Genomic DNA, 24,244 nt, shown 5'->3' with positions numbered 1-24,244 from the left:
ACGTTGACAATGTGCTTCTCGTGATGACCTTGCACAAGTCTCCCGGTACACAGGCAGAAATCTCATTAGCTTCACGGGACTCCTGTTCACTCTGCATTGATGGGTAGGGAAAAGGGAAAGAGGAGGTGTGTGTGTGGGTGGGGTGCTGTTCTCATCACATTTTCCGATTAGTGGTAGAGAAATGTGCATGGAGGGAGAGAGAGAGAAAGAGACAGAGAGAGAGAAAGAAAGAGAGAGAGAGAAAGACAGAGAGAGAGACAGAGAGAGAAAGAGAGGGAGAGAGACAGAGAGAGAGCGTGAGGAAGGCGAGTGAAGATAGAGCCCATCTACAGCTCGTAGAGGTGAGAGGACCTCATCAATCTCAGCCTGTAGAACACCCCAGCCCAAAGAGACATAGAGAGAGAGGGGAAGTGGCAGACAGAAAGCACAGATGTGAGATCAAGTGTGTGAGTGTATGTGTAGGTGTATATGAGCTACTCCATGTCATATATGAGCTATTCCATGTCATATATGAGCTATACCAATTTTTTTATTGCTTTCATCTTTTTTTCTGGTAGAAGATGAATCAATATGATGGAGAAATCCCAAACAGAAGAGCCATGGGGAATGATTTATTTTGAGATTGATGTAGTTTATGGGAGTTGATAGGACATTTCTGTACTGTGTCCCACATTAGATTTTTTATTTTTAAGTTTGATACCACCTATGACCTTGAAACGGCACAGATGCCAACAAAAGGATGTTATAAAGTAAGAATTAATATTGGCTGAGGGGCTGTATCAAACCCAAATCAGATACGTAATGTAATATATAATGTATATGTGTGTGTGTGTGTGTGTGTGTGTGTTAGTGTGTGTGAGAGAGAGAGAGAGAGAGAGAGAGAAAGCAAAGGGGAGAAACTGTGTGTGTATGTGTGGGAGATTGTGATGAATTCAGAAATAAAGAGAGAGCACAAGTTTATGCACATGTGTGTGCGCACATATAAAGACAGAGATGTGATGATAGGTGTAGGGGTTTATAAATAAAACTAGCCTCTGTCTGAAGAGGCCTTATGAGAGAATGGAAGAGACAGTGGTGCTCATCTAAAGACCTCTGACTATGACACCTACTGCATTGCCCATCATCGTGTACGACTTCCCAGAACCGGTCTGGCCAGAGGCAAAGACGCAGGCATTGTAACCTTCAAAGGCTGCCTCCAGAACATCATGACCCAGGTCTGTGAAAACCTGCGAAAAAAGAAGCAACAAAGGCTGATCTTAAGAGAGGCACAGTAATGGGACACCATTAGAGCTCTGTAACAAGACGAGCTCCAGATCCAGACGTAATGAGACAGCACAAGACAGAGAAAGAGAGAGAGAGAGAGAGAGAGAGAGAGAGAGAGAATGTAAGAGGATGAAAGAAAAGAGACAGCCAACGTGCAGTAGAGGAGTGACACGAGCAACACTTCAGAACCCACTCCTGCTGCCAGACGTTCACTGCGCATAAGCACACAGAGCTCTTCAGAGGTCGCTTCACGCCGTGATTGACATGCAGCCATGTTGCTGTTGTGCTGCAAAAGTGACCTGAGAGCATAAATCACGCCGCCTAATTAGTGACAGGCCCCTGGGTGGTAGGCCAGGCTCTGCAAGCTACACACAGGCACCTCCTGAGGGCTGCTGCCGCCTGCGCATCACAGTTTAATCTGCTCAGCCCAGGAGCACAGACTGAAGGCCATTACTGCCATACAATGGGACACCCACATCATCTGATAGTTTGTAATTAAAAGTTTGGGAGCAGGTTTGGCAGCGGCGCTGTCAGAGTGGCAACTTTGTGATAGAAGACCTCCATGAATCGAGGAAGTAACAACATGGTACCAATAAGGCATCAATATAGGAGCATATCATGAGAGCATAATTTTGAGATACAAAACAAAATGGGCTGCATAGACAAATTTATATTTTGTTGTCATCTTTAAATTAAACACACTCTTGTAAATGAATAACCTACAGTAAATTACTATTCATGTATTAACTGAGTCCTGATCATTTACCCGAGAGACAAGATGCCTGGATTATATTTCTGAACCAAACTGAAATAGCAATCAAGATATCTTAATTTCGTCTAACATTGAATGAACACACACGCACACACTTTATCTTCACTGTATGAGAAATATTGATGCATAAATAGTAAAACATGTTGAGTATGAAACGCTTTTGTACCTTATCCTGAGTTGCAAAGTTAGGTTTCTTAGCGTTGCTGGAGTCATAGGAAAAATCATAGGTGAATGACTTTGCCTTCTCTTCCGATGAATTTGTAAGAATGTCCTGGGAGGATGATTTAAATTAATATTCAATGTGATCATGGCGAACAGCCACAACTGCAGTGTCAAACTGTAGAGTATGCCCTGGATTAATAATACAGACGTCAACTAATCTTGCAGTGAATAGCAAATTGAATGATCTCAAAGAGATGAGTGTATCACTAAAGGTAAGATTTAAAAACTACTTGATGTTAATGTTTGAAGTGTCTGATAAAAGGAGATGATTCACCTTAACATTGACAATAGAGGTCTTATTTCCCTCCATGTGAATAATAACCTTAGAGGACAGGTCTCTTTCTCTGTGAAATACACATAGATCATATACAGTCACAGTCACAGCCTGGGGATACAGGGTCATTAATAGGTCAATTGAAAAAGTAGCATCCATATAGGGTAACAAAAATAAGATGAAAGCAATAAATAACTTTCCACATGTAAGATGGCCTATAACAACATTAACAAAATATATGTTTTACATTAAAAAAAAAACTAAATCATTGTGAGCACACCGACATCAATTTTTTCTTCAGAGGGTGAAGTCTGATGAATGTTTAATTTAATCATTAACTTTCAGTCCCAGTTCTCAAACAAAACAAACTAGGCTAGTGAAGTTAAAAGTACGATAAATAGCAATAAAGAAAGGTTGTTGGGTAGGTTATGACAAGATTGTGTGGGCTACCAGTCTGACTGACAGGTACATTACTTACTGACACAGTAACTTGGTATATGCCTACTGCCCATTGTAAAACTAAGCTGTTAACCAAGCTTCCACCTGTCGACATGATGACGTTGTTGAAACCAGCAAACGAATCAAGAAAAACCTCCAACAGCGATCATGCAGGTAACGTGACCATTCTGTAGCAGTGTGTTTGTCAACAACAAATATTTCGTTGTGGATAATAATTTACTCTAGATTACTAACCTCTTGTTCAGGGGTCGAACTCGGACAGCCACCCGTACAGACGCCATCGATATTTTTTAGGCCTTATAACGGGCAAAATAATCTATAATTTAAATAATCAGGGCATTAGATGCAGCAAATGTCAGAGGACTAGATGGAATATTTGTACAATCCCCTGTTTGCCAAGTAGCTGGACATGAAAGTGGTGCTCAGCCTACTCCTGCTGATACCACTACAGCCTTAAGTAAACTTCTGTATACTATCATATAGATGATTATCTATGTGTTCGCCTATCAGGTGTCTTGGTTAGGACAAACCCAACGAGATTGATCATGCGTGTGGAAAAAGACGTTCCCTTGATATGTTGAGACCGGTTTTCACGAGCAACTGAAGACTTGTTTAACGTAAAAAGTACCCTTTACTCCTTGCTTTAGTTTAAGGTCTAACTTTAACTAGACTTATGTTTAAGTCAACGTCGGTTTCATTAACTACTAGGAGTATTTGACGTGCATATGGGCTTGCAACCAGCACTTGCACGACGTACATTACAATATTTAATGCCTTTCCTTTCACTTGTGTCTTCAGGAAGATAGGGATAGATCTGACCAAACGGGAAACAGGATTACACGATGTATATACTCGAAATGAACAAGCAGAGAGAAAGATATTACAATGCCACTGGGTGAGATATCTAGTCTAGTCATTTGAAGTTACTGTGATTGTATTGTGCCATCCAGTGGTTCTGATAAGAAACATACAGTGGTTGGCATTAGTCGCAATTCAATCTCTATGGTTGTGTTATTTTGAACAAATGTTGATACCGTTTTTTTACATTAATAATACAAGTAGGCTTCTTTCCAATAAGTCACTGCGAAATGCAAAAAGACAGAAAAGATTACTTTCTGGAGGTGTCAGGATACAAATGGAAATGTATTCTGTGCTTACTGTAACGAATGTATGAAATGTTTAACTGTAATACATCGTTTTACATTAGGCTGGACAGGTATTTACAACCAATAATGCCATAATCTTAACACAGAATTGTAAATACATCTGTTCAGAGACCTGTTACCCGAGGTTCTCTACAAGACGTCACGGGTGTGAGACACCATGAGAGGCAAAGATACCTGGTGAAGGAGTCTGCTTTAACAATTAAGTTCAGGCGGACTAGCCAAGTGAAAGTGAGACAGGCATTCTCTCTATATATACTGTATATATATATATATATTTATATTAAAACATGTATTTGTATATATAAATAATACAAATACAGTCACAGTCACATATTTTATTCATTTTCGATCAAAGAAAATTGTGTAAATATACCACAATAGGTAAGGACAACTACATATGTTCATCTGTTCATCTTAATACTTATTGTCTGTGGTGCTGTAGAGGGGCATGAGTGATGACATTCACAGAGCAATAATTTGTCTCAAAGGTTGGTTTAATCTTTTACTTTCCTAGGCCAACTTGGTATTTGGGATTCTTAATCGAAACTGACTTTGACACAACGTCCTCCTCACCAGAAAATATGGCCAAAAACAAAATAATCTTCAAATATAAAAAATAGCAACGGCATTAGATATTGCTAGACATATGGTTTTATTTGCATAATAAAGTGATGGTTTTAGAATAGACAGAGGCAGCAGAAAGGACTGACTGTGAATTGAGGAGTGATGTACTTATGTAATACCCTAACCTCTGGCCTCTTCAAAGACTCTTTTACATGTTCAAAGCTAAAGCTGCAACACAGAGTTAAAAAAACAAACACAAACATTTTTATAGTCGTGTAGCTGAACAGCCATGGCAAAAGGAATGAGTGTCAGAATAAACCTGGACATAAACATTAAGACATTAGATCTACGCCATAAACAAAAACAACAAAGTGCATCATAAGAAATCCATTGAACTTGAACTGTCTGGCTGTCATCTTGCCCAGCCATCATCTACGGCCTGTTTTTCTGCGTTGGGTCCTTGGTGCTTATCTCTCCACTGGAGCACCTGCTGGTGGAGGGCCTCCACCTCTTTCACCAGGGTCAGGAGCTGAGCCATGGCCATGTTCTGGTGTGGACACACAAAACACAAGCACTGACTGACAAAATCACATCAGTACACACCTGGCCGTTTCAATGGTGGTACGTTTTGTGTTCAGCACCTGCAGCAACAATATGATTCATCTGTGTCTTTTGTCAGAGTGAGTCTCTTGATATGAAGTGTGGAACTTTCACTTTATATTATTATTTTTAAGTGCACATTAAACCTGTATAATGACAATGACAATGTATTCTTTAAACCGTACTGTTTCTTTATCTAACCTTTCAGTAATGCTATTTATAGATGAGGGTAAAACATGGGTTGACATTTTCGAGGAAGACATTCGGTTTTTTTTTGTATTCGGGGACATTTCATGTTAAAAGCTCTGCATTTATCTTTGTATTTGAATTTACACATAACAGAAACCCACCAGCTTGTTAATGTCTTCCTGAGTGTTGGGAATAGACTGAACTGTCTTTATCTTCAAGTCTAAGTCCTCCATGAAGTCTGTAACCATGCTGACGAGCTCCACCACATCTCTGTGAAACAAAACACCAGCAAATATCTTAATATTCTATTGAACACTAGTCAAAAATCTGGATAACAGCAGATTATTATACTTATATACAGCCCTACAAATATGCATAGAAAAGGGAATAATTTCCAAAAATGTGTGTGTTTAAGAATAAAGTAAAAAGATTTTATCTTTAGAGGACTACATATAGACAAATAGTATAAATAGGACAACACCCTGGAAAGTGTACCAGTACAAGTATGAATTAGGCTTGATGTTGTGGAGTTTTTTGCCTCCTCCTTATCTCTGTTCTTCTTACATCCATTTCAACACTTTATTGGCCAATAGGTCTATCCTTTAAATATCTGCATTATTTGTTTAAGGCAAAGAAGCACAGACCTCTTTAGGAGTTAAGAAAAACCCAAGTGTCTCACTTGTGCATGTCTGCATGTACAGGTAGGCTTAGTTCAGCCATGGGCTTCATGAGCCTCTTCTTCAAGCTGATGTGCTCCTGGAGGAGCCTCTGGAGGTGGGTATTAAACTTCTGAAGGGCATCAATCCTGGGGTCTGTGAAAACACGACACAGTTTACTTACACTTTCTTTTTAGGATAATCAGAACGTACTTTTAATCATAATTAATGTGAAGATTGAGAAAACTCTCAATTCCAAAGGGAAAAACAACAGCATTTTCTCACTTAAGTAGTGACTGTGAGAGACATCGGCAAACTCCTTATCCATCTTAAGTAACTGAAGTTGAAGTGTTTTCTGGAAGTAAGTTCAAGACAGCAATTCAGAAATTACAAAACGTTTGCATGTTCATGCTCCATCTCTTTAAAAGCAAACAACAAAAGGCCCTTACCTCATCATTCTTGCGCTGCCTTTCATTCAGTTTCACAACATTATACAAATTGGACGAAAAAACGTCTTGTTTTTGCACAGCATCAATCTCCTCCTGTTAAGATGATGTCATGTATCATTATCTACAGGTTTTAAAACCAGAGATACTCAGACACGAACCATAAGACAAGAATAAATATTCACAGTTGTGAAGCATCTTACCTGGGTCAGGAACCCGCTGGTAACGTAAGTTCCAAGGATTTGTCCTTCAGCTGACAAAGTGGAAGTGTCTCCTGCACTCATCCTGATGGTTGTGCTAACTGATAAAGCACAGTCAATTTACTATGAGACCAAAAAAGACTTGGTATTTTAACATACATAATAATCATGTGTGTTGCCTATGCAATAATGACATTATGCAAAACCGTCCGGTATATTCAAGTCGCATATTATGGATTGATGACCAGAGCTGTTAAACAGACTACTGCTGTTCGGTTAATTGCAATTTTAAAAACACAATGGCTGGCTATCTGACTGACCAGCTGACGTTATTCTAACTAGGGGTGATTTTTTTATGTCAGCTAACATTAGATAGCCAGGACAAGCAGACAGAGTATGCAATGAGCCGCCGTCCTAGTTCAATACAAATTACAAAGATTGAGTGGGACAAAACTTTCCTACTATTGTACTGAGATAACCATGAACTATGTTGTTATAAAATGTGCTAAATAACTAGATCAACGTAAGCTAGCTAGCATAAGGAACAGATGACAATTGACTAATTTTAAGTTAACATTAGCTGTTACACGCTATGTGTGTTTTCATAAGATTCACCAAACCCTGCAACACTTTGCAAAATGATGATGTCAAAATGATTTTCATACCAGACTATGGCACTTTCGGTTCCGGATATAGATAGAAAAGTTAAAAGTGTGAGGTTTTCATGAGACCTACATCTATCCCGCCGTTGTGTTTGTTGATGTCTTGTTTTATGATTTTTTTTGCAAGGGACAGAGAGGGTTTCAGATGTCGTCTGCCACCTAGTGGACAGGAATGCGTCGTTCACTGACGTAATGTTGGGTGGGCTATTCCAGAGCCTGCACTGCATCTAGAAATGGTCCACTACATGAAATAACCCATAACCCCTGAAATAAATGCTATTAATTATTAGAAACAAACGCCCAAATAATGCACATATGTATGTTTCTGGATGATCAGATTTGCTGACTTTCTCAGCACTGTTCTGAGTTGCCATCAGTGGAAAATATGGATACCATAAATTTGACCATGAGACAGCTTTGATATTCCTTCAATAGACTGATTTGGCCACCCAAGCGGGCTAAGAAAGCAGCCAAGTATGGTAGCTGAATTTCTATGTCCATGTCTGTTATTAAGCTTCTTCTGGTTGTGGTATGAAATGAATGACCATTGGTTGTAACTTTTATGTCAATGAATGTAACTGATTTTATAATTGTACATATTAATTTCCCAGACAGACACATTTATTAACATGCATTGACAAAAACTGCCACAAAGCTGCACAGTCTTTATCCAGTGATTCTAGTAGGACCCTAGCTGACCAGTAATCTCAGTCAGTGTTTTTTTCAGGACACTTTTCACATGTTGTTTAATGTTAAGCCTATTTAAAATGACACAATGGTTTAAATCATATAACCTTTTATGAGCAAGTGGCTCTACCTATAGTCCTGGCCGTGACCATTAGGTGGCTGTGTTGCCCTGTATATTGAAAGCACACAACAGTGACATTTATCTTGAATCATGCTGAGGTTCAAAAATACCCAGAGGCATTTGTGCAAGAGGTGTATGGGTTGCACTTCTCTGGCCAAAAAGATCTAATTAACTATCAGAATTTTCCCAATGGTTTGTTTATTCATGTTTGACAAGATTTCAGTCTTCGTTGGTACTCAAATGTGTCTGGATGCTTGGCCAGTTTCAATCACACACACACACACACACAGAGACACACACACACACACACGCACGCACGCACGCACGCACGCACGCACGCACGCACGCACACACACACACACACACACACACACACACACACACACACACACACACACACACACACACACACACAACTTGCTTGAGGACCACTGTTCTCATAAGTTTCAAGTGTCTGCACTTTCAGACATTTAAAAATAATGAAAAAAGCATCTCGGCCAACAGAAACAACTGGAACAGTTTTGCAAAATTTGTAACGTGACAAAGTCAATTCCATGTGTTCCTCTGCTGTTTGCTTGTTTTCTCACGGGATTCATCGAATGTTATGGTACGAGCATAGGAGTGTGGTTATGCACTTCTCCATTCTAGTGAGATGGCTCAGGCCTCCAAAAACAGCAAGCTCAGAACCATGAGCCCAAGGCACACACTGGCACAATGGACCAGTAACACCTGCCACTGAGCCAGCAAATCAACCCCATCAAGAAATAAAGAACTGATTTTGATATGAATATCCTACCAGGCAGGTACGAGTGTCCTGTACCCTAAGTCTTTCCATGCATTATGAATTATGAGACCGATACATCCCCACCATATTGGCCAAATAAAATTGTGAGTACAGGATCATCTTAAATTATTTAATCATTAACTGCTATGAAATTATTCACACAGTCTTAAGGAGAGTGATTGTATTATGTTCTTCACCTTTGTCATCTGATATATTGCATGGCATTTAGAACAGTATTTTTTTCGAATACATATGCAGACGGGTTATATTAAGTGCATCTGCCATAATGCCCCAAGTTAATGTAATGGCTGGCTGTGTCTGATCCTCTTCCTGTTCCTGTCTCTTTGATAAAACAAGGTACTATCAGCAAATACCACTTGGCTGATTTGCAACTAACACATACCACTAGATGCATTTAAAGTTCAAGAGGTAAATGAGAGAATGAGAGTTCTATGATTCTGAGAAATGTTAGAGTGTAATAAGTAAAACTCCCAAGAGGATGTGGGACAGCGAAATCACACTTAGGATTGGCACATCATCATATCCGGGGTTTATGAGAATACAAACCACAAAGACCATCCAAAATTAGGAGACATTTCATGTGAGGGTTACCAGCGGTCTCTCAGAAATGGTGTTAAGACTGTTCCACTCTTTTCAGTTCTTTCCATGATGTCATAAAAGGGTGAGATGTGAAATTGTTGGATCTCTGTGAGAAGAAAAAGAGAGCAATAAAGGAGAAAAAAAAATCTGGATTTGGAGAAACATGTGTGAACACACACACAAAGACACGCACACACAAATACTCATATTAGATGCTTTTCCACTTCAGGAACTCATGGGCCGTTTTAGGGGGGCCGGCACCTTTAGGCAGTTTTCCACTGCAGGAACCGCCCCTGTAGAACCTCTTTCAGGGCAAGTTTCAAATAAGTTCCTACTCCGGGGTAGGTACTTCTGTGTGGCCCTGAAACTACTGGGTGGTGATTGCAGTGATGGTTGGCGCTTATCGGTTGAATACGATGTGAGTGGAAGACAACAACAAGCACCATTTTTAAAACCAATAAGATTTACCAGAGGTAACACAGTGGATGCAGCAAAATAAATTATCACTCACATAATAAGTTTGTTGAGGTAACAGTCACTGAATAAACACAACACACAACACATTTAATCAGGTGTTAAAGTGCAACTTTATAGCAAAATTGAACTGTCGATTCAACCTTGAGGTATTCCGTTATCTAGAAAATCTCTGGTTTAACAGTCTAGTGTTGGCGTTGGTATCATAATTCTGACATTACGATATTAGGCTACGTCACTAGTGGGTTCATAGTTCCTGTACCGCTATGAAAACAAAAAAGATGAGAGTTCCTGTAAACATTTGCGCCAATGACTGTATATAGAGGTCAAATATACAGTGCATGCACTGTCGATAGTTCACGTCACTTGGGAAGTTCCCAGAGTTCCTGCAGTGGAAAAGCACTTATTCACACACACATACTCACTCACTCTCTCTCTCTCTCTCTCTCTCTCTCTCTCTCTCTCTCGCTCTCTCTCTCTCTCTCTACACACACACACACACGCGCACGCATACGTGCGCGCACACACACACACAAACACACACAGGCTGAATTGTTATGGCTCCTGTCTTTCTTTAGCAGGTTCATTCTAGACAGCGACACATTTGATGAGCAGCCAAAAGATGTTGCCGCAGATGTGGACTTGGCAGCCCTGACCCTGCAAATACTTCACCTAAATGGCAATGGCAACTTCAAAGGAGGAGTGGAGAAAGGGAAAGCTCGCAAACTCAAGCCCGAGCAGACGCTCCATACACAGGGGTGCTAATAGAGCCGTAACTCTTGCCCTTACAATGCAGCATGTCATGCCCACAGCACACACATTCACTCAGTCACTCACAGATTCACACAGTCACTCACTCAGTCTTTCAGATCAACACACAGCTTGGCTACACAAACCCACTTGGGCACTGGGCATCGGTTCTGGGCCCTATGGGCTGCTTTGGAATGCCTTTCATCTTGTGACAAATTAAAATCTGCGCCAGATAGAATTAGAGTTCTTTTAAATACCGCATCTTGAGCTGGACCTTCCACCGCACAGCAAACGCCCAGGTGAAGGCAATAGCTTAGATTTTTCTATCGCGGAAACAAAGCGCATTCAAAGACACTATCGGTGTGCAAGCTTTGTAGAACCATTACAGAAAAAGCAAATGAAAAACATCTCCATCTCTTGTTTTCTTTGTTCCTCTTGGCAACATTTCTCAAGCAGGGAAATGTAATAAGCAAGGCAGGATGAGGACAGTTGGAGCAGCTATCATGAGATTGCGCTGAAAGAGAGCAGACGATCCTGCCATGCCATTCAATATTTCTACATCTGTGTGGGCTGAATGTGCCTATAGCAACTATACATTTATCTTGTTTTGTTATGCTTGGTAATGTGTTTTATGGCAACACAATTATGACAACAATGTACGGTGCATTACAATACACTTAGATCATACCTCCCACATTTATGACAACATATAACAAGCCCTGAAGGCTATCATTAATGATAATAACTGCAATTACCACAAATTGATTTAATTTCAACTTCAATCAATCTTTGCTAGTGTTTGTGTCACTAATCCCTTGGAAGAGGAGTATGAAAAGCATCATTTGAAAAGGAGTACATCTATGCACTCTTTGTTCAGAGTGTCAAATACACTGCTGTTTATCTTCCACCAGTCTGTTTTGAAAATGCCAATCTGTCATTAGCTAAAAACACATTCATTTTATGTGGCTGAAGGTTATTGATCTACCCTTCACGAAAGACGACCGCTCACTGTTTGATTTGCTTCGCTATTTGATCATCGCAAGCACTTGGCACGGTAGCGGGGAAGCTTGGCGATATCACAATCTGAGGTTTACATGGTAGCTCACCACCTGACAGTTATGATGACAGAAAACCTGAACTGTGAGATGAAAAAAACATGTGTGGATTAAAACTGAAACCCTGTGCCTGAAGGATTCCACCATGGACTGAATGGGTCGGTTTCAGGCTTTTCATGGTTCCAGTTGCTGGACACACACTGAAAGCTGATTGTGAAAAATTCCCAGAGGTCCACAGGTCTGGGATATATATCCGTGATATCGATTTAGGGAGAATGAGGACACACATAATACGTTATTAACTGGTACATGAAGTGCCTTTCATCCACAGCAAGCATGTGAAATCCTGCTGGGAGCATGTCCAAATAAATATTCTGGAAGACAAAGACACATCTCCTCAGCCAGCCTGCATGCAAAAAGACAGGAGCAGATGTTCATCAGATGTTCAGCGAAATAAATAAATAAATATATTAGTGCCCCCTCCAAACATTTGTGACTGATTCCCAAATGATAATGACAAAGACGTGTTTTCTGTTTGAAGGACAGATGCTGGAGTAGGGAGGGCTGAACCCCCCCCCCCTCCCCATCACACACTCCTGTCCCCACTCCCCAGCCCCACCTCAATCTTCCTGTCAGAAATCCTTCTGCTTGTGAATCCCTACACAACCACTACAGAGTGCTGGGATGGGGAGGAGGAGGCTGCCCACCAGGCTGGTCTCATGCTGCACAGTTACTGGTGCTGCGCGAGGTCCCTTTGAAAGTGCTTACTGGGCTGTGTGGCTCCTCTGTAGTTTCTCCCCTTGAACATCACAGTCCAGTGACGCACAGCTGCAAGCTGTTCTATGGCTTGAAAGCAGAAAGACAAACAGACAGAGAGTAACAAGGAGAGAGTGAGAGAGAGAAAAAGAGAGAGAGAGAGAGAGAAAAGAGGGAGGGAAGGAGATCAATGGCCAAAACAAATCTCTTTCTTGAGACTGAAAATCCGGTATTTTTCCGATATGGTTATTTTCTCACAACAACATACAAAACCGCACAAAGCCCCAGCCCTTATGAAAACTATTGCAGGGTTCGTTGTTCCAACAAGGCACGGCTCTTGTTTAAGCATGTCGCTACACTTGTGTAAGCAGAGGAGGCTTTACACTTCAGACCTTAGAGAAGCGTGGCCTAGCTCAGCTGCACCAGGTTCCTGTTGTGTGCTGAGCGACAGCGAGTTCTTGTCTGCCCAGCCCAGTCACTGCAGAGTTAGACAGCCACTCTGATGCAGTGTGACAAAAAAAGCAACGTGCTGGAGCCATTTAACGCTTAACTCACTAACCAATGGGGTTGCCCTGGCGGAATGATTCATAACAGCCCTGACTGTTTATGCTCTCAGTTTAACAAAAAAAAATCCTACAGTTAGACTCCTGAGACATGGCGCCTTTGAAGGGTTTTAATGGGAAGTAGTGTTTGTCTTCTTGCAGAAGGCACATTGTTGATTTGCAAAGAGCCTTGAAACCCAAAAGGCTCTGGGACAGGCTGAATACAGCTGTATGTAATGAACACAGCACATTCTAGATACCTGATGTTAAGAATGGGTTTGGTGCAGTGAATATCATAGAAGAAGAAAGCATTTCACTTGACACTTATTGGTGTGTGTTTTCACTGATGTGGCTGAAGTGAACAAATTGTATTACTCTGTCCTGTGACACCTTTCTCGTGTTGTGTAAAAAAAACTGGCCTTGGCTGCCTGCTTAGGAGACACATGGCTGCTTCATTTAGAGTCTCTCACAGTTGACAGACAGCTCCAAAACTTCTCCATACTCCCTCATTTTCCTGTCAACATCATCCTTAGGGACGACTTTGACGCAGAGCTGGTTTGCCCACCCCTCTCCTCTTCCCCGATTACTCACATGTGTACACATGTCTGTTCAGAGTTCAATTCTCAACTGTGGAGCCTTAAGAAGCTGAAGGCTAAATGGGAGGTTTCCTGAAGGCTAAGGAAAATGGCACATTATGACATGTTTACAGCTATGGGTAAACCAACAAAGGTGTGAATGTGAGTGTGTCTTTTTTCCATGAAATCGTATATAACGTAGTTTTATGTTGTAAAATGTTAACTACCTGGCATTGTTTTTCGAGCTTAACATTACATCTCCTGGGAGGCATGTGTCTATGGGTGTAATAGAGAAAAAGAAAGGAAACACTGACAAATGCACAACGATTAAATGGAATAAGTCATAGAACAAAAAAAAATATATGACAAATATGACAATGCCTAGTAAATGCTCAATGAATACGTCATCAAAATCAGATATTACTAAATCATACTAATTCATCACAATTGTATAATATATTATCATGTAAAACCATTTTTATTGAAACTAGAGTTTATGTGATATAAAAGTGACTGAATGAGATCACTTTATTGACAGCGTGTAGAAATGTAAATGACCATAAGGAAGCACACAAGCTGGCAAATGACTCAAGCCTCTCCTGGAAAATGTAGCAGCCATTCAACTGAGTGACTCGCAGATATAACCTCAGCCTCAATCTGAACAAAACTGTCTCAATCATTATTTGGTATCTGATTCAAAACTATTCTTGACATTATTCAAACATGAAAGAAACGATTTTAAGCGGCTAAAACTTTTGACATGCCATACAGTCAATCCTTACTGGTCAAGCCCTATATTACAGCTACAGAAATGTAGAAACTCCTGTGCCGTTTTTTTTAACACTCACACACACACTCTACTACACACACTCTACTACATACACTCTACACACTCACACTCTACTACACACACTCTACACACTCACACTCTACTCCGCCCCCCTCTCTGTCTCAGACAAAAAAATCACTTTAATCAGCAATAGGCCTGCTTTCATGTCCATCCTTAGAGAGCCAAAGCAAACATCATTATCCTTTGAATATGATTAAAGAAAAACAAACTTGTTTGTGCACCAGCCATGACACTTTTGATCACTGCAATGGTTTGGGTGGGATACACAGTATATGTGTGACTGACAAGACATATGCTGCAGGAGAGTGTTTGGATTTGTGAGTGCGATTATATCAGAGTTGTTGTATCGCTCCTGCAAACCACCAGGAGATAAAAGCAGAGGATGTTCGTCTGTACATTTTGAAATGATTTGTTTATCCACCCCCTGTCCCCTTATGATTGCAATCTCGAGTTGCTACACACTTGTATTACTTTGTAGCCAGGTTCTCTCATTATACTGTAATAAATCATCTTCAATCCTCAATAGGATTTCCAAACAATGACGACTATATGAGCATTCTGAATAGATGAAGACTCGCTAATCTTTTTTCTTGAACAAGTGCGTACATTTGAACTCTGATCCATAATAGATTGCTCCCATGTTCTCCAGATGCTGGACATTATCTACGAACTCGACTAATTGTTTCGCTATGAGAATCCATGTTGAGACTAAATGAGGTACACTGGGTAATGGCTACAAACAACTTCTCGCACGATGACAAACTGCTCATATTGCATGAGATCACTGACCATGAGATGATCACGCGGTGCATTGATCTTATGATAGTTTAGCAGCTGGTCTAGACAATGCAGCACTTTTGTTTATTATTGAATTACAGCTGTGTTTTAATGAGTTTGCACACTTTTCACTATCACAGAATGCACTGGTGCTATCAGAAACAGCACATGGTAACCTCAGCTGTTTTAAAGGGGGAGGGGGGAAGGGGGAGTGTGGGAAATGCCAAAATAAAGAGAAAACAACAAATTAATGAGGGCCGTGACTTTATGTGGAATGCCATCTGAGTCCGTCAACCATGAGAACACTGCAAACCTCATTTTCGAATATAACAGAATTAACCACAAACAAATTTTTACACTCATAATATAATCCAGCTAAGGTCGAGGCTGCCACCATTAATATAATGACTCATCTCCCCTCCACTTTTATATGGTCTCCTCCTAAGGTACTACAGGCCATAAAATATTCATTCTTATGTCTAGGCTCAATGGGGAATCCCCAATTGTGTGCTTCCTTTGCCTACTGGTGCTCAGGCCTACCACACTGAGTCACAGAAAGAGACGATGCATCCTGCAGGGCATGCCTGGAACAGAACAGACTATACACCGCCCCAATAGCTTATGAATGAGGGTGCAGGACAGAAGAGAAGGCTAATAACATGTGATTTAATGAGCAACTGACTGACAAGTACGACTCCCAGCAGGGGCTTGTCTCTCCAGTCTCGCTCCATTGCTGACTGCACTGCTGTTTCAATGAGCCTATTGTGTATTCTCTCCCTGTTATTATCTCATGTCCACAGGCTTGTAACTGTGTGAGAGGATGTGTGGAAGTTAGTCATGCAATTGTTTTTGCTAGATGGAAATGGTCCAGCGGATGAATCTTTTTCACTTAATGGAGAGTTTCACAGAATGCACCGTATACTGCAGGCTCAACACATGCTTGTTACTTTACGAAGCATTTATGAAACTTGTATAACATGTATCATTCAAACGGTAAAAGATCTTTGATTTAGCATTTTTGCTGGTGCAGGTTTACTCTAGTACAACACTACAGCACTGCTCATTCCCCATCATACACACACCACACACCACCCCCTGGTTCAGAGTATACAGTAAGTACCTTTTGGATGCCAACATCCATTTACTTCACATGGAGGTGAGGCCATGTGTTTAAAGTAAATAAGATGTAGCAAACTTATTTCTGAACTAAGTGATGCCAGATGTGGAGGAACCGATATCATCTCTCTCAGGGTAATGAACTGGAAGCAGATAATAGGACAAAGTGGAACAAGCCTCGCTCTTTGGGCTCACTGCAACCTGTTCACAAAATTCTCTGCATGGAAACTTGAAACCTTTTCCTTACATGATGGTATACCAATATAGTATACCAGTTTGTAGCCACTTTTTAGTCATTACCTTCAGTACCATTACATTAGTCATTTTGGCAATGATGCATGGTGGGTGGTTGGGGATGAGGTGGGAGCTAGGATAGGTGAGCCGGGTGTGATGGGTCCGCAACTATCCTTCCTCGCTCTGGCATCGTGTTGAACACTCATGGGCACCTGTTCCTGGCCTGTGAGGCGGCTGTCTGTGTTTGGTGTGTACAGGAGATGTGAGGTACCACACAGTGATGGAGGAGGCGAGGACACTCTCAATGGTGACTCTGTAGAACGGAGTGTGAAGTTTCACGGAGATGGTCATCTTCTGGAGCAGTCTGAGGAAGAACATCCTCTGGTGAGTTTGCTTGATGACATTAGAATAGATGAGTTTGTCTTCCATTTCAGGTCAGATCTGCACCATCCGCACCTAATCATAACATCTGGACCAGATCCGACAAACGGACACATTCTTTAGTCCAAACGTAGGCCCACATCGTCTGGTAAGATTTGCGTCGGATTTGGACCATGGACATAGGAATATGTTTCTTATGTCTATGAGAGAGACAGATGAAAACTTAAATGAGCGTTCAAAACTTTAGTGAGAGCGAGCCATCTAAAAAATCGATCCGATTCTCATATCTCGTGATAATTAACAGCTTTATTCACCACAGTATTTTTTTTGTTTTTACATGCTTGATTCTTGTCCCAGCTCTCGTTTAATACTCCGTTTACGCTCCCATAGTAAAGATAACAAAACGACGCCATGGGGCTTTCGGTTGACTACACTGTGCAGCTGGAATGTTTTAGATGAAACCTGTATCTGGTGCGGATCTGGCCCATAGTCTGAGTGTGAACTTCAGGGTTTTTTATGCGGACCCGGCTAAAAGGTCATTGCTATTTAGGAGTGTTCCTCTTATCTTTTTGTGCTCAGATTTATGTAGATCACATTGGACCCAAGCGTTTGTCAGAAGAAGTTATCAAAGTCAAAGTCAAAGTCAAAGTAGCTTTATTGTCAATTACTTTGCATGTTAAGACATACAAAGGAATCGAAAAAACGTTTCCCACTCTCCCACGGTGAAACATATAAAGTGCACACGCACAACAACAGATAAGACAAGACATGTCCTACATATAGATATACATATAGATATAGATATAAACATACAGATACATGTACAGCAGCATAAGTTTACTTTAAAGTGAGGTTATGGTAGTGCAAAAAAGGCAGCAAAAAAGATCCTGTGAGATGTATTTGTTACATTGGCAGTGCAAGTATAACAGTAAGTGGTTATGGTAAACATAAGTGATAAAAGTGCAAGAAACAGTTTTGTTGCAGAGTCCTGAGTGATTTTTTGGGGGGGGGGGGGGGTTCAGCCTCATGTCAGACTGACGGATATGGCTGGGGGGAGTGAGGGGAGAGAATTTAGCTTCCTGACAGCTTGGTGTATGAAGCTATTTCTGAGTCTGGTGGTGCGGCAACGGAGGCTCCTATACCTCCTATACCTACCTATAGTTATGAATCACGTGCATAGCCTACACACGCAAATTTACAATTTCAACTACTACAATAAATCCTAATCTAATGACTCACATACTCATTAATGAGAAATCCATCCCATTCTAACTTAAGAGAACCTTTTAAAGGCTGACATGTCTCTCAACATCAATGCCCAAAGATGATATTAGGGAAGAACCCGGATAAGGATTTTACAAGATAATTCAATGTCAGCCGAACGATGAGCTATCATATAGCCTACCTTCTTTTGTCAAATTTGAAAAGTGGGGCATCAAAGTAGGCTACTACTGCAGAATGTCAGAGGCACTGCACCCACTAACGAGATTCACTGATGCGACTCATTTGTCAAGAGGCGGAGATCCAATCACGTGATTTCGCGTAACCACGGTGGACTAGGAAGTGATTTCATGCTAGTGTTTTGGAAGAGTTCTGAAGCAAAAGTGGAACGATAATTCTAAGTTACATCGTGCACTACTGTTTCCTGAAATTTCAGATCACTGCTCAGCTATTACTGATAACTTGCCCCTTGTGCCTATTTTACTCTCTACGTGAATCAAACATGTCCGTGGTACTGTTTGTGGCCAGTTAGCGTTTCAGCTAGCCTACGCAAGCATAGCAAGCTAACGTTAGCTAAAGTTTGCTGTCGTGTAAGTCTTACCATTCTGATTCGCACAACGTTAAAATCGTAAAAATGAGACACCGATTTACACAGTTATCGAAAGCATATTCTGCATGTTGTTTGAGATGTACATAGTGCTGGCTAGTTATTAAACCAGAACATTGAGCGCTGAAAACGACAAGAAGTGCATGTTGCTACAACTGATAAATAGTATTAGCTAAACCTAGCCGTCTATCCTTTACCAAATCACCCAGGTTTAGTCTTGTATTGTAGGTTTATCGTATAATACGATAATCTCCACACAGTGTAAACGTTGTGAAAACCACAACAGGCGTAGATTATCTGTATCATATAACATGACCTGCTCACTGACACCCTCATTGTTAACGTACTTATCCTGATCCGTTTGGTTAGAGAACTAGGTGCTTATACTATGAAAGTTTGTCATAACGCTGCAGTTGCATTGAGTATTCATGGCGCGGTCTTAGTTGAAGGCAGTTATCATACTCTAACTTCAATTTAGGTAAATCAACCAGCAGTTCGGGAAATCGCTTTCTCAGCAGTTTACTCCTCCGATCTTTCATCCAAGCTGCTTCAGCTGACTGACAGCCAGCATGTCCACCTCCTGAGAATGCCACATCATGATGTCGTTCACTCTGGAAGCATCAGGCCATGGAGAACACTTTAAGCTCGGCAGAGGGTCGTCAGGACTCTCTTCCACCGGCCAATTCAGGGTCACCACCACACAACTCTATTCCAAGTGCAGAAGGAAAGGCCGTGGGTTTTGTGTTGGTGCATGCAGGTTTGTTGACATTCACGCACTCATCAAAAAGGCTGCTTCTCTGTACCAGCAATGTTGAGAAATCCCTTTGGCTTGATATCCTGGTTATTCATTTTCTTAGTTACAGTTATAGTTATCAAGATAGTGACTTATGTGGGGACAAAAACTTAAAAATAGATGCTTTTGATCTGAATGATAAATAATGATTTGCCACTGATTAGGTCTACTCCCTTCAGGCCTTAATGGTATAGCTACTTACCTGGCATATGTTTCAGCTAATATCATATCAAAAGTCTAGGAATTGTGTTCATTTCTTTAAACAGTCAACTGTTGTAAACCACTGATGGACTAATTGGACCAATCTTTCACTCATTATCCTTATCAACCAGGATCTCTGTAAAGAAATATCCTTGCCAGAAATAGCCATTGTTATTTCTGTATTAATGAATGTCAGTTCCAGGTCTACAGTAGCATAATGTTTGTCTTCTGTGAAATTCGCGAGATAGAAATGTTTTAACTAGTTTCTTTTCTTTCTCCAGGGGCAGGGTATCACTCGGAGTCAAAAGCCAAGGAATATAAGCATGTCTGCAAGAGGGCATGCCAGAAAGTAAGTTGAAACAGTCTCGATTCCCTGCTCTGGTGAAAGAGCCAGTGTAACTCCAAGTCTTTCTGTATCACTGGTTTTGTCTCAGCATTGTCATAAATAATTTCAACATGCATTCCAGGCAGATACGCATTTGGTTCAAGCCTCTGCATGAAGAGATTTTCGTTAAATTTTTGTTTTTAGTCACTCTCATTTGAGGTCCAACGTTACTGCATTTGCAAAGGTCACTACACAGGACAATGTTGAGAGTAGATCATCGAAATTTAGATCGTAATGACACCCTTAGGTTGTCAGTGGACATCTTTATTATCTATGGTTTTCCCGCTTGCCCCTAAATGACTATGACCTCTTCTCACTCATTCATCTCCATTTGGCAGGACAATGTCTTGGCCACCACTTCATTAGCCGTGCTTCAGCCAGGTCACCGCCATACTGAGGCATGTGATGAAGACAATATGAAGCCTCTGGGTTATGTGTCATGTTGCACAGTGCGGTGCTCTGAAGTCGCGGCAGAGTGCAGGATGAAAGGGTGGGGTGGGGGAGAGGGGGGGGGGGGGTAGCGGTTGAAGTGCAGGCTAGAGCCCTGTGCCAGGGAATGTGAGCTATGTGTTGATAACATGACACGGCCGTGGGAGGAGAAGCCTTCAGAGCAGGCCGCAGCAACTGCACGCCTAAAGCTGAACCATTATATCACAGACACATTTCTGATTAAGGTGTTTATTTATTTTTTTTCCTGGTGGACAGTTTTATTAAATGTTCTGCTCCTCAGCTAGGATTATTGCTCTCACAGATTTTTGTGTGTGTGTGTGTGTGTGTGTGTGTGTGTGTGTGTGTGTGTGTGTGTGTGTGTGTGTGTGTGTGTGTGTTCTCTTGATTATTGCTTTATGCTTTGGGTATGTGATTGGAATGCCATCCTAACATGTTGTTGAATTCACACCTTCAGGAATCTCTCCTGTAATGCCAAGAGCTGGATATTTGTCTTTGTGTACTCCGTGTTTTCATTCTGGGTGAAGTATGTAAACTTTGCTGGTCTGTTTTAGGCAGTGGATAGACTGAAGGCTGGAGCACAGGCAGTGGAGGCAGTAACTGCAGCTCTCATTGAACTTGAGGTACATCTATTCTTCCACTGTACCTTCATCTCTCTTGGCACCGATAAATACATGCTTTATACTATCGTTCAAAAGTTTGGGGTCACGTAGAAAGTTCATGAATGAAATTACATGAAATTAGTTTGAATAGGAAATATAGCAACATTAATAGGAAATGTAGTCACTGACACGGTTAGAAATAATATTTTTTTATTGAAATAATGATTTGGTCATTCAAACTTCCTTCTTCTGCTTTTCTTTCGAAAACAAGGACATTTCTAAGTGACCCCAAACTTTTGGCTGGTAGTGTATATATTGGTGTAATGGGATCATTTTGGGGCATCATGCATGTGTGTAATGTGACTAAGGGGGTCACAACACAAACCATAACTTACATGAGTTAAAGACTAGTGGCTTAGTTGCTCTACTGCTATCTATATGCTTGTGCACAAGCATTTCTTTTGTCTTATGAAGTTAATATTTGTACTCTTAATAAAATAAAATGTAAGTGTTCGTTGTTGGAGTTCAAAGGTTTTATATGCATAGTACCTTAAAGCAATACAATATCTACTTAGCCAGAGTTAAGAAAACAATTCATTGTTTATTTTGACCTGCTGTAGCAGGAAATACCAAATACATTAGAATTAGGTGGTCACAGCAACTCAATTAGCTGAAGGTTGCACATGATATGCTCTAATTACTGCTGTAAAAGTAGGCTATATGGCTAAACTTTGCCTGAAGAATCACACATTTCTTTCATGCAGTCAATAGCCCAACTCTGTTGGAAAAATAACTCAAGAGCATTGTTTCGCTTAAAGCTGGCCAAACAGCAACAATACTATTTTCTCAGCATCTCGGTCTCAGCCAGAGTAAACTCCAAAACAGAAGTTTAAGCTTCTCAGAGAAGCCCCAGTTCTCAGAAAGTCCAAGGCCTGAATAGATTATTCAGTGCTCAAGGCGGTAAATAAGAAGTCCAGAGACAGCTGTGCTCAGTCATTTCTCAGGTTAGGGTTAGCACAGCCACCTCTGTCTCTTCCGTGCAAGTTTATGGCAAGTTCATGTAGTGCTGGTTAACAAGCAGGTGTTTGGGATTGAAATATGGGGTCGTACCTGTAAAGTTCCTGACCTGTGCTCGCTCCTTGTCTTTTTCAGGACTCCCCTTTTACTAATGCAGGGATGGGCTCAAATCTGAACCTGCTGGGGGAGATTGAATGCGATGCCAGCATCATGGATGGCAAGACTTTGCATTATGGAGCTGTTGGAGCCTTAAGTGGTGAGTGTTGCCTGCTGACTGAAAAACAAAACAAGACAAAGAAATGGGGTGAGCTGTGGCACAAGTGGTAGCATCCTCTGATCCCACTCCCAAATCCCCCACCCCCACCCCCACCCACCTCCCTTCACTGTCCTATCTAAATAAAGACAGAAAGTCCCAAAGAGGAAAACAAAACAACAACATGTAGAAGTCAGTTGACTAGTCATTATTTTATTATTTACAAATCTCTACCAGCTGGCTCTGTAGTGATGTAGAACACTACCACAGTGTTCTTTCCCTTTTCAACAAGGGTCACATGGGTCAGTGTTTACAGTGCACCCTGCATGGATGTGCCTTGTACATTAGGTGAATTACATCATATGGTCCAGTGCCAAGAGAAGAAGTTAGGCATGTCACAGTAAAGCTGGAATGGATGAGACACCAGATTGTTTGTTTTAGTCAGCATGATGCAGCCGTCAGCCATGAAAATGACAAAACGAATGGTTCTTGGCGACGGTTCAGTAATAATAATAATAATAATTTATTTTATTTGTAATGCACCCTTCATTCAAAAGAATCTCAAAGTGCCAACATATTAAAAACTAACTATAATAATACAATAAAATTGTATTATTCAGTAAGCCGGCTCTCCAGAGCATGAGGTTCTGCTTTTTCCTGAAAGACTTCCTTTCTGACTTGGTACAAATTGGACGGCAGGCCAAGCTCTGGTTGGGAGAGAGTGTGCCATATTTGTTAAAGGGTGCATTGCAGTACCTGCAGAGAGAGAGTGGTAGTAGAGAGGAGAACTGATGACTCGAACTGTCTCCCTTTCCACAAGAGTTTCCACAAGCTTGGCTCTCAACATGCTTTTTGTCCCTCTTAATGTTTCTCTGTACTATGTTTGTGCAGAGCCCTTTTCTAAGGAAGTTAGAAGTTTAAGTAAATAAATTAATAATTTTGCTAAGTCAATACATTATTTACACCAAATAATTTTGCCTCGATTCATGTTGACAGTGGCTAATGATGACATTGGTCATTTCATATTTGAACTGATCTCTACAGCATTAGAGTGTGAGCCTATGTTCTAATGTTCCCCACAGGGATCAAGAACCCAGTGCTGGTGGCGAGGACACTGCTGAGTGAAGCTCAGAAGGGCAAGCTGTCCGCTGGCAGGATACCCCCCTGGTGATGATTCCCATCTGCCGTTGTCTCGTCTGTTTACTAACACGTCGCCAATGTACACACGCACGCATACGCACACACGCACACACAGACACACACACACAAACACACACACACACACACACACACACACAGACACACACCACACACACACACACACACACACACACACACACACACACACACACACACATACATACACACGCCTTCCCAGCTTTAAGCGGGAATCCGGCTGTGAAATGAAACACGACGTGGTGCTGAAAAGTCTTTCTCTAAGATTTCACAGGGAATTTTACCCAGACTCTTTTGTGGTGTTCTTGGCATTGTCTGTCTAGTCCTTCTTGGTGTTTGCGTGTGTCGTGGACTTTGAGGTCTGCAC

General features: G+C 41.1%; 3 protein-coding genes across 4 annotated transcripts in view; 1 reads left to right on the top strand and 2 right to left on the bottom strand.

Annotated features, from left to right (window-relative positions):
• The window catches only part of kif16bb (kinesin family member 16Bb), a 42,438-nt gene extending 39,007 nt beyond the window's left edge, over positions 1–3,431 (bottom strand). Inside the window, exons 1-4 of the mRNA XM_031579275.2 lie at positions 3,225–3,431; positions 2,532–2,601; positions 2,202–2,306; positions 1,110–1,226 (exon numbers count right to left, since the gene is read on the bottom strand). Coding sequence (XP_031435135.1) covers positions 1,110–1,226; positions 2,202–2,306; positions 2,532–2,601; positions 3,225–3,271 — 339 coding nt within the window. The 5' untranslated portion in view covers positions 3,272–3,431. The remainder of the gene's footprint in view (positions 1–1,109; positions 1,227–2,201; positions 2,307–2,531; positions 2,602–3,224) is intronic.
• A 1,214-nt stretch (positions 3,432–4,645) lies between these two features.
• haus2 (HAUS augmin like complex subunit 2) lies at positions 4,646–7,589 on the bottom strand. Its single transcript, XM_012829847.3, has 7 exons — positions 7,477–7,589; positions 6,815–6,912; positions 6,615–6,707; positions 6,451–6,520; positions 6,189–6,321; positions 5,671–5,779; positions 4,646–5,267 (listed from the first exon to the last, which is right to left on the bottom strand). Exons 2-7 carry the CDS (start codon positions 6,893–6,895, stop codon positions 5,133–5,135), a joined length of 621 nt encoding a protein of 206 aa, XP_012685301.1. The 5' UTR covers positions 6,896–6,912; positions 7,477–7,589; the 3' UTR covers positions 4,646–5,132.
• An 11,096-nt stretch (positions 7,590–18,685) lies between these two features.
• tasp1 (taspase, threonine aspartase, 1) overlaps positions 18,686–24,244 on the top strand; it is a 30,310-nt gene continuing 24,751 nt past the window's right edge. Inside the window, exons 1-6 of one of the 2 annotated variants that reach the window (XM_012829923.3) lie at positions 18,686–18,986; positions 19,548–19,760; positions 20,279–20,346; positions 21,384–21,452; positions 22,584–22,704; positions 23,784–23,868. In XM_012829923.3, coding sequence (XP_012685377.1) covers positions 19,631–19,760; positions 20,279–20,346; positions 21,384–21,452; positions 22,584–22,704; positions 23,784–23,868 — 473 coding nt within the window. In that variant the 5' untranslated portion in view covers positions 18,686–18,986; positions 19,548–19,630. Of the gene's footprint in view, positions 19,761–20,278; positions 20,347–21,383; positions 21,453–22,583; positions 22,705–23,783; positions 23,869–24,244 lie in introns of both variants that reach the window. The other variant, XM_042709517.1, reaches the window with a different exon arrangement.

This window comes from Clupea harengus, chromosome 13 (genome assembly GCF_900700415.2).
Source record: "Clupea harengus chromosome 13, Ch_v2.0.2, whole genome shotgun sequence".
In the NCBI taxonomy this organism is placed as follows: domain Eukaryota; kingdom Metazoa; phylum Chordata; class Actinopteri; order Clupeiformes; family Clupeidae; genus Clupea; species Clupea harengus.
Note: the sequence above shows the minus strand (reverse complement) of the source record. Positions and strands in the feature narration are given on the sequence as shown.

Bases quoted from the DNA above. Each gene is read 5' to 3' on its own strand.
- haus2 (XM_012829847.3), bottom strand. From the start codon at position 6,895: ATGAGTGCAGGAGACACTTCCACTTTGTCAGCTGAAGGACAAATCCTT. The intron at 5,780-6,188 runs GTGAGACACTTG...TTTGTTTCACAG, and splicing joins GTACATGCAGACATGCACAA to AGATGTGGTGGAGCTCGTCA. The intron at 5,268-5,670 runs GTGGGTTTCTGT...TGTCCACACCAG, and splicing joins AGGAAGACATTAACAAGCTG to AACATGGCCATGGCTCAGCT.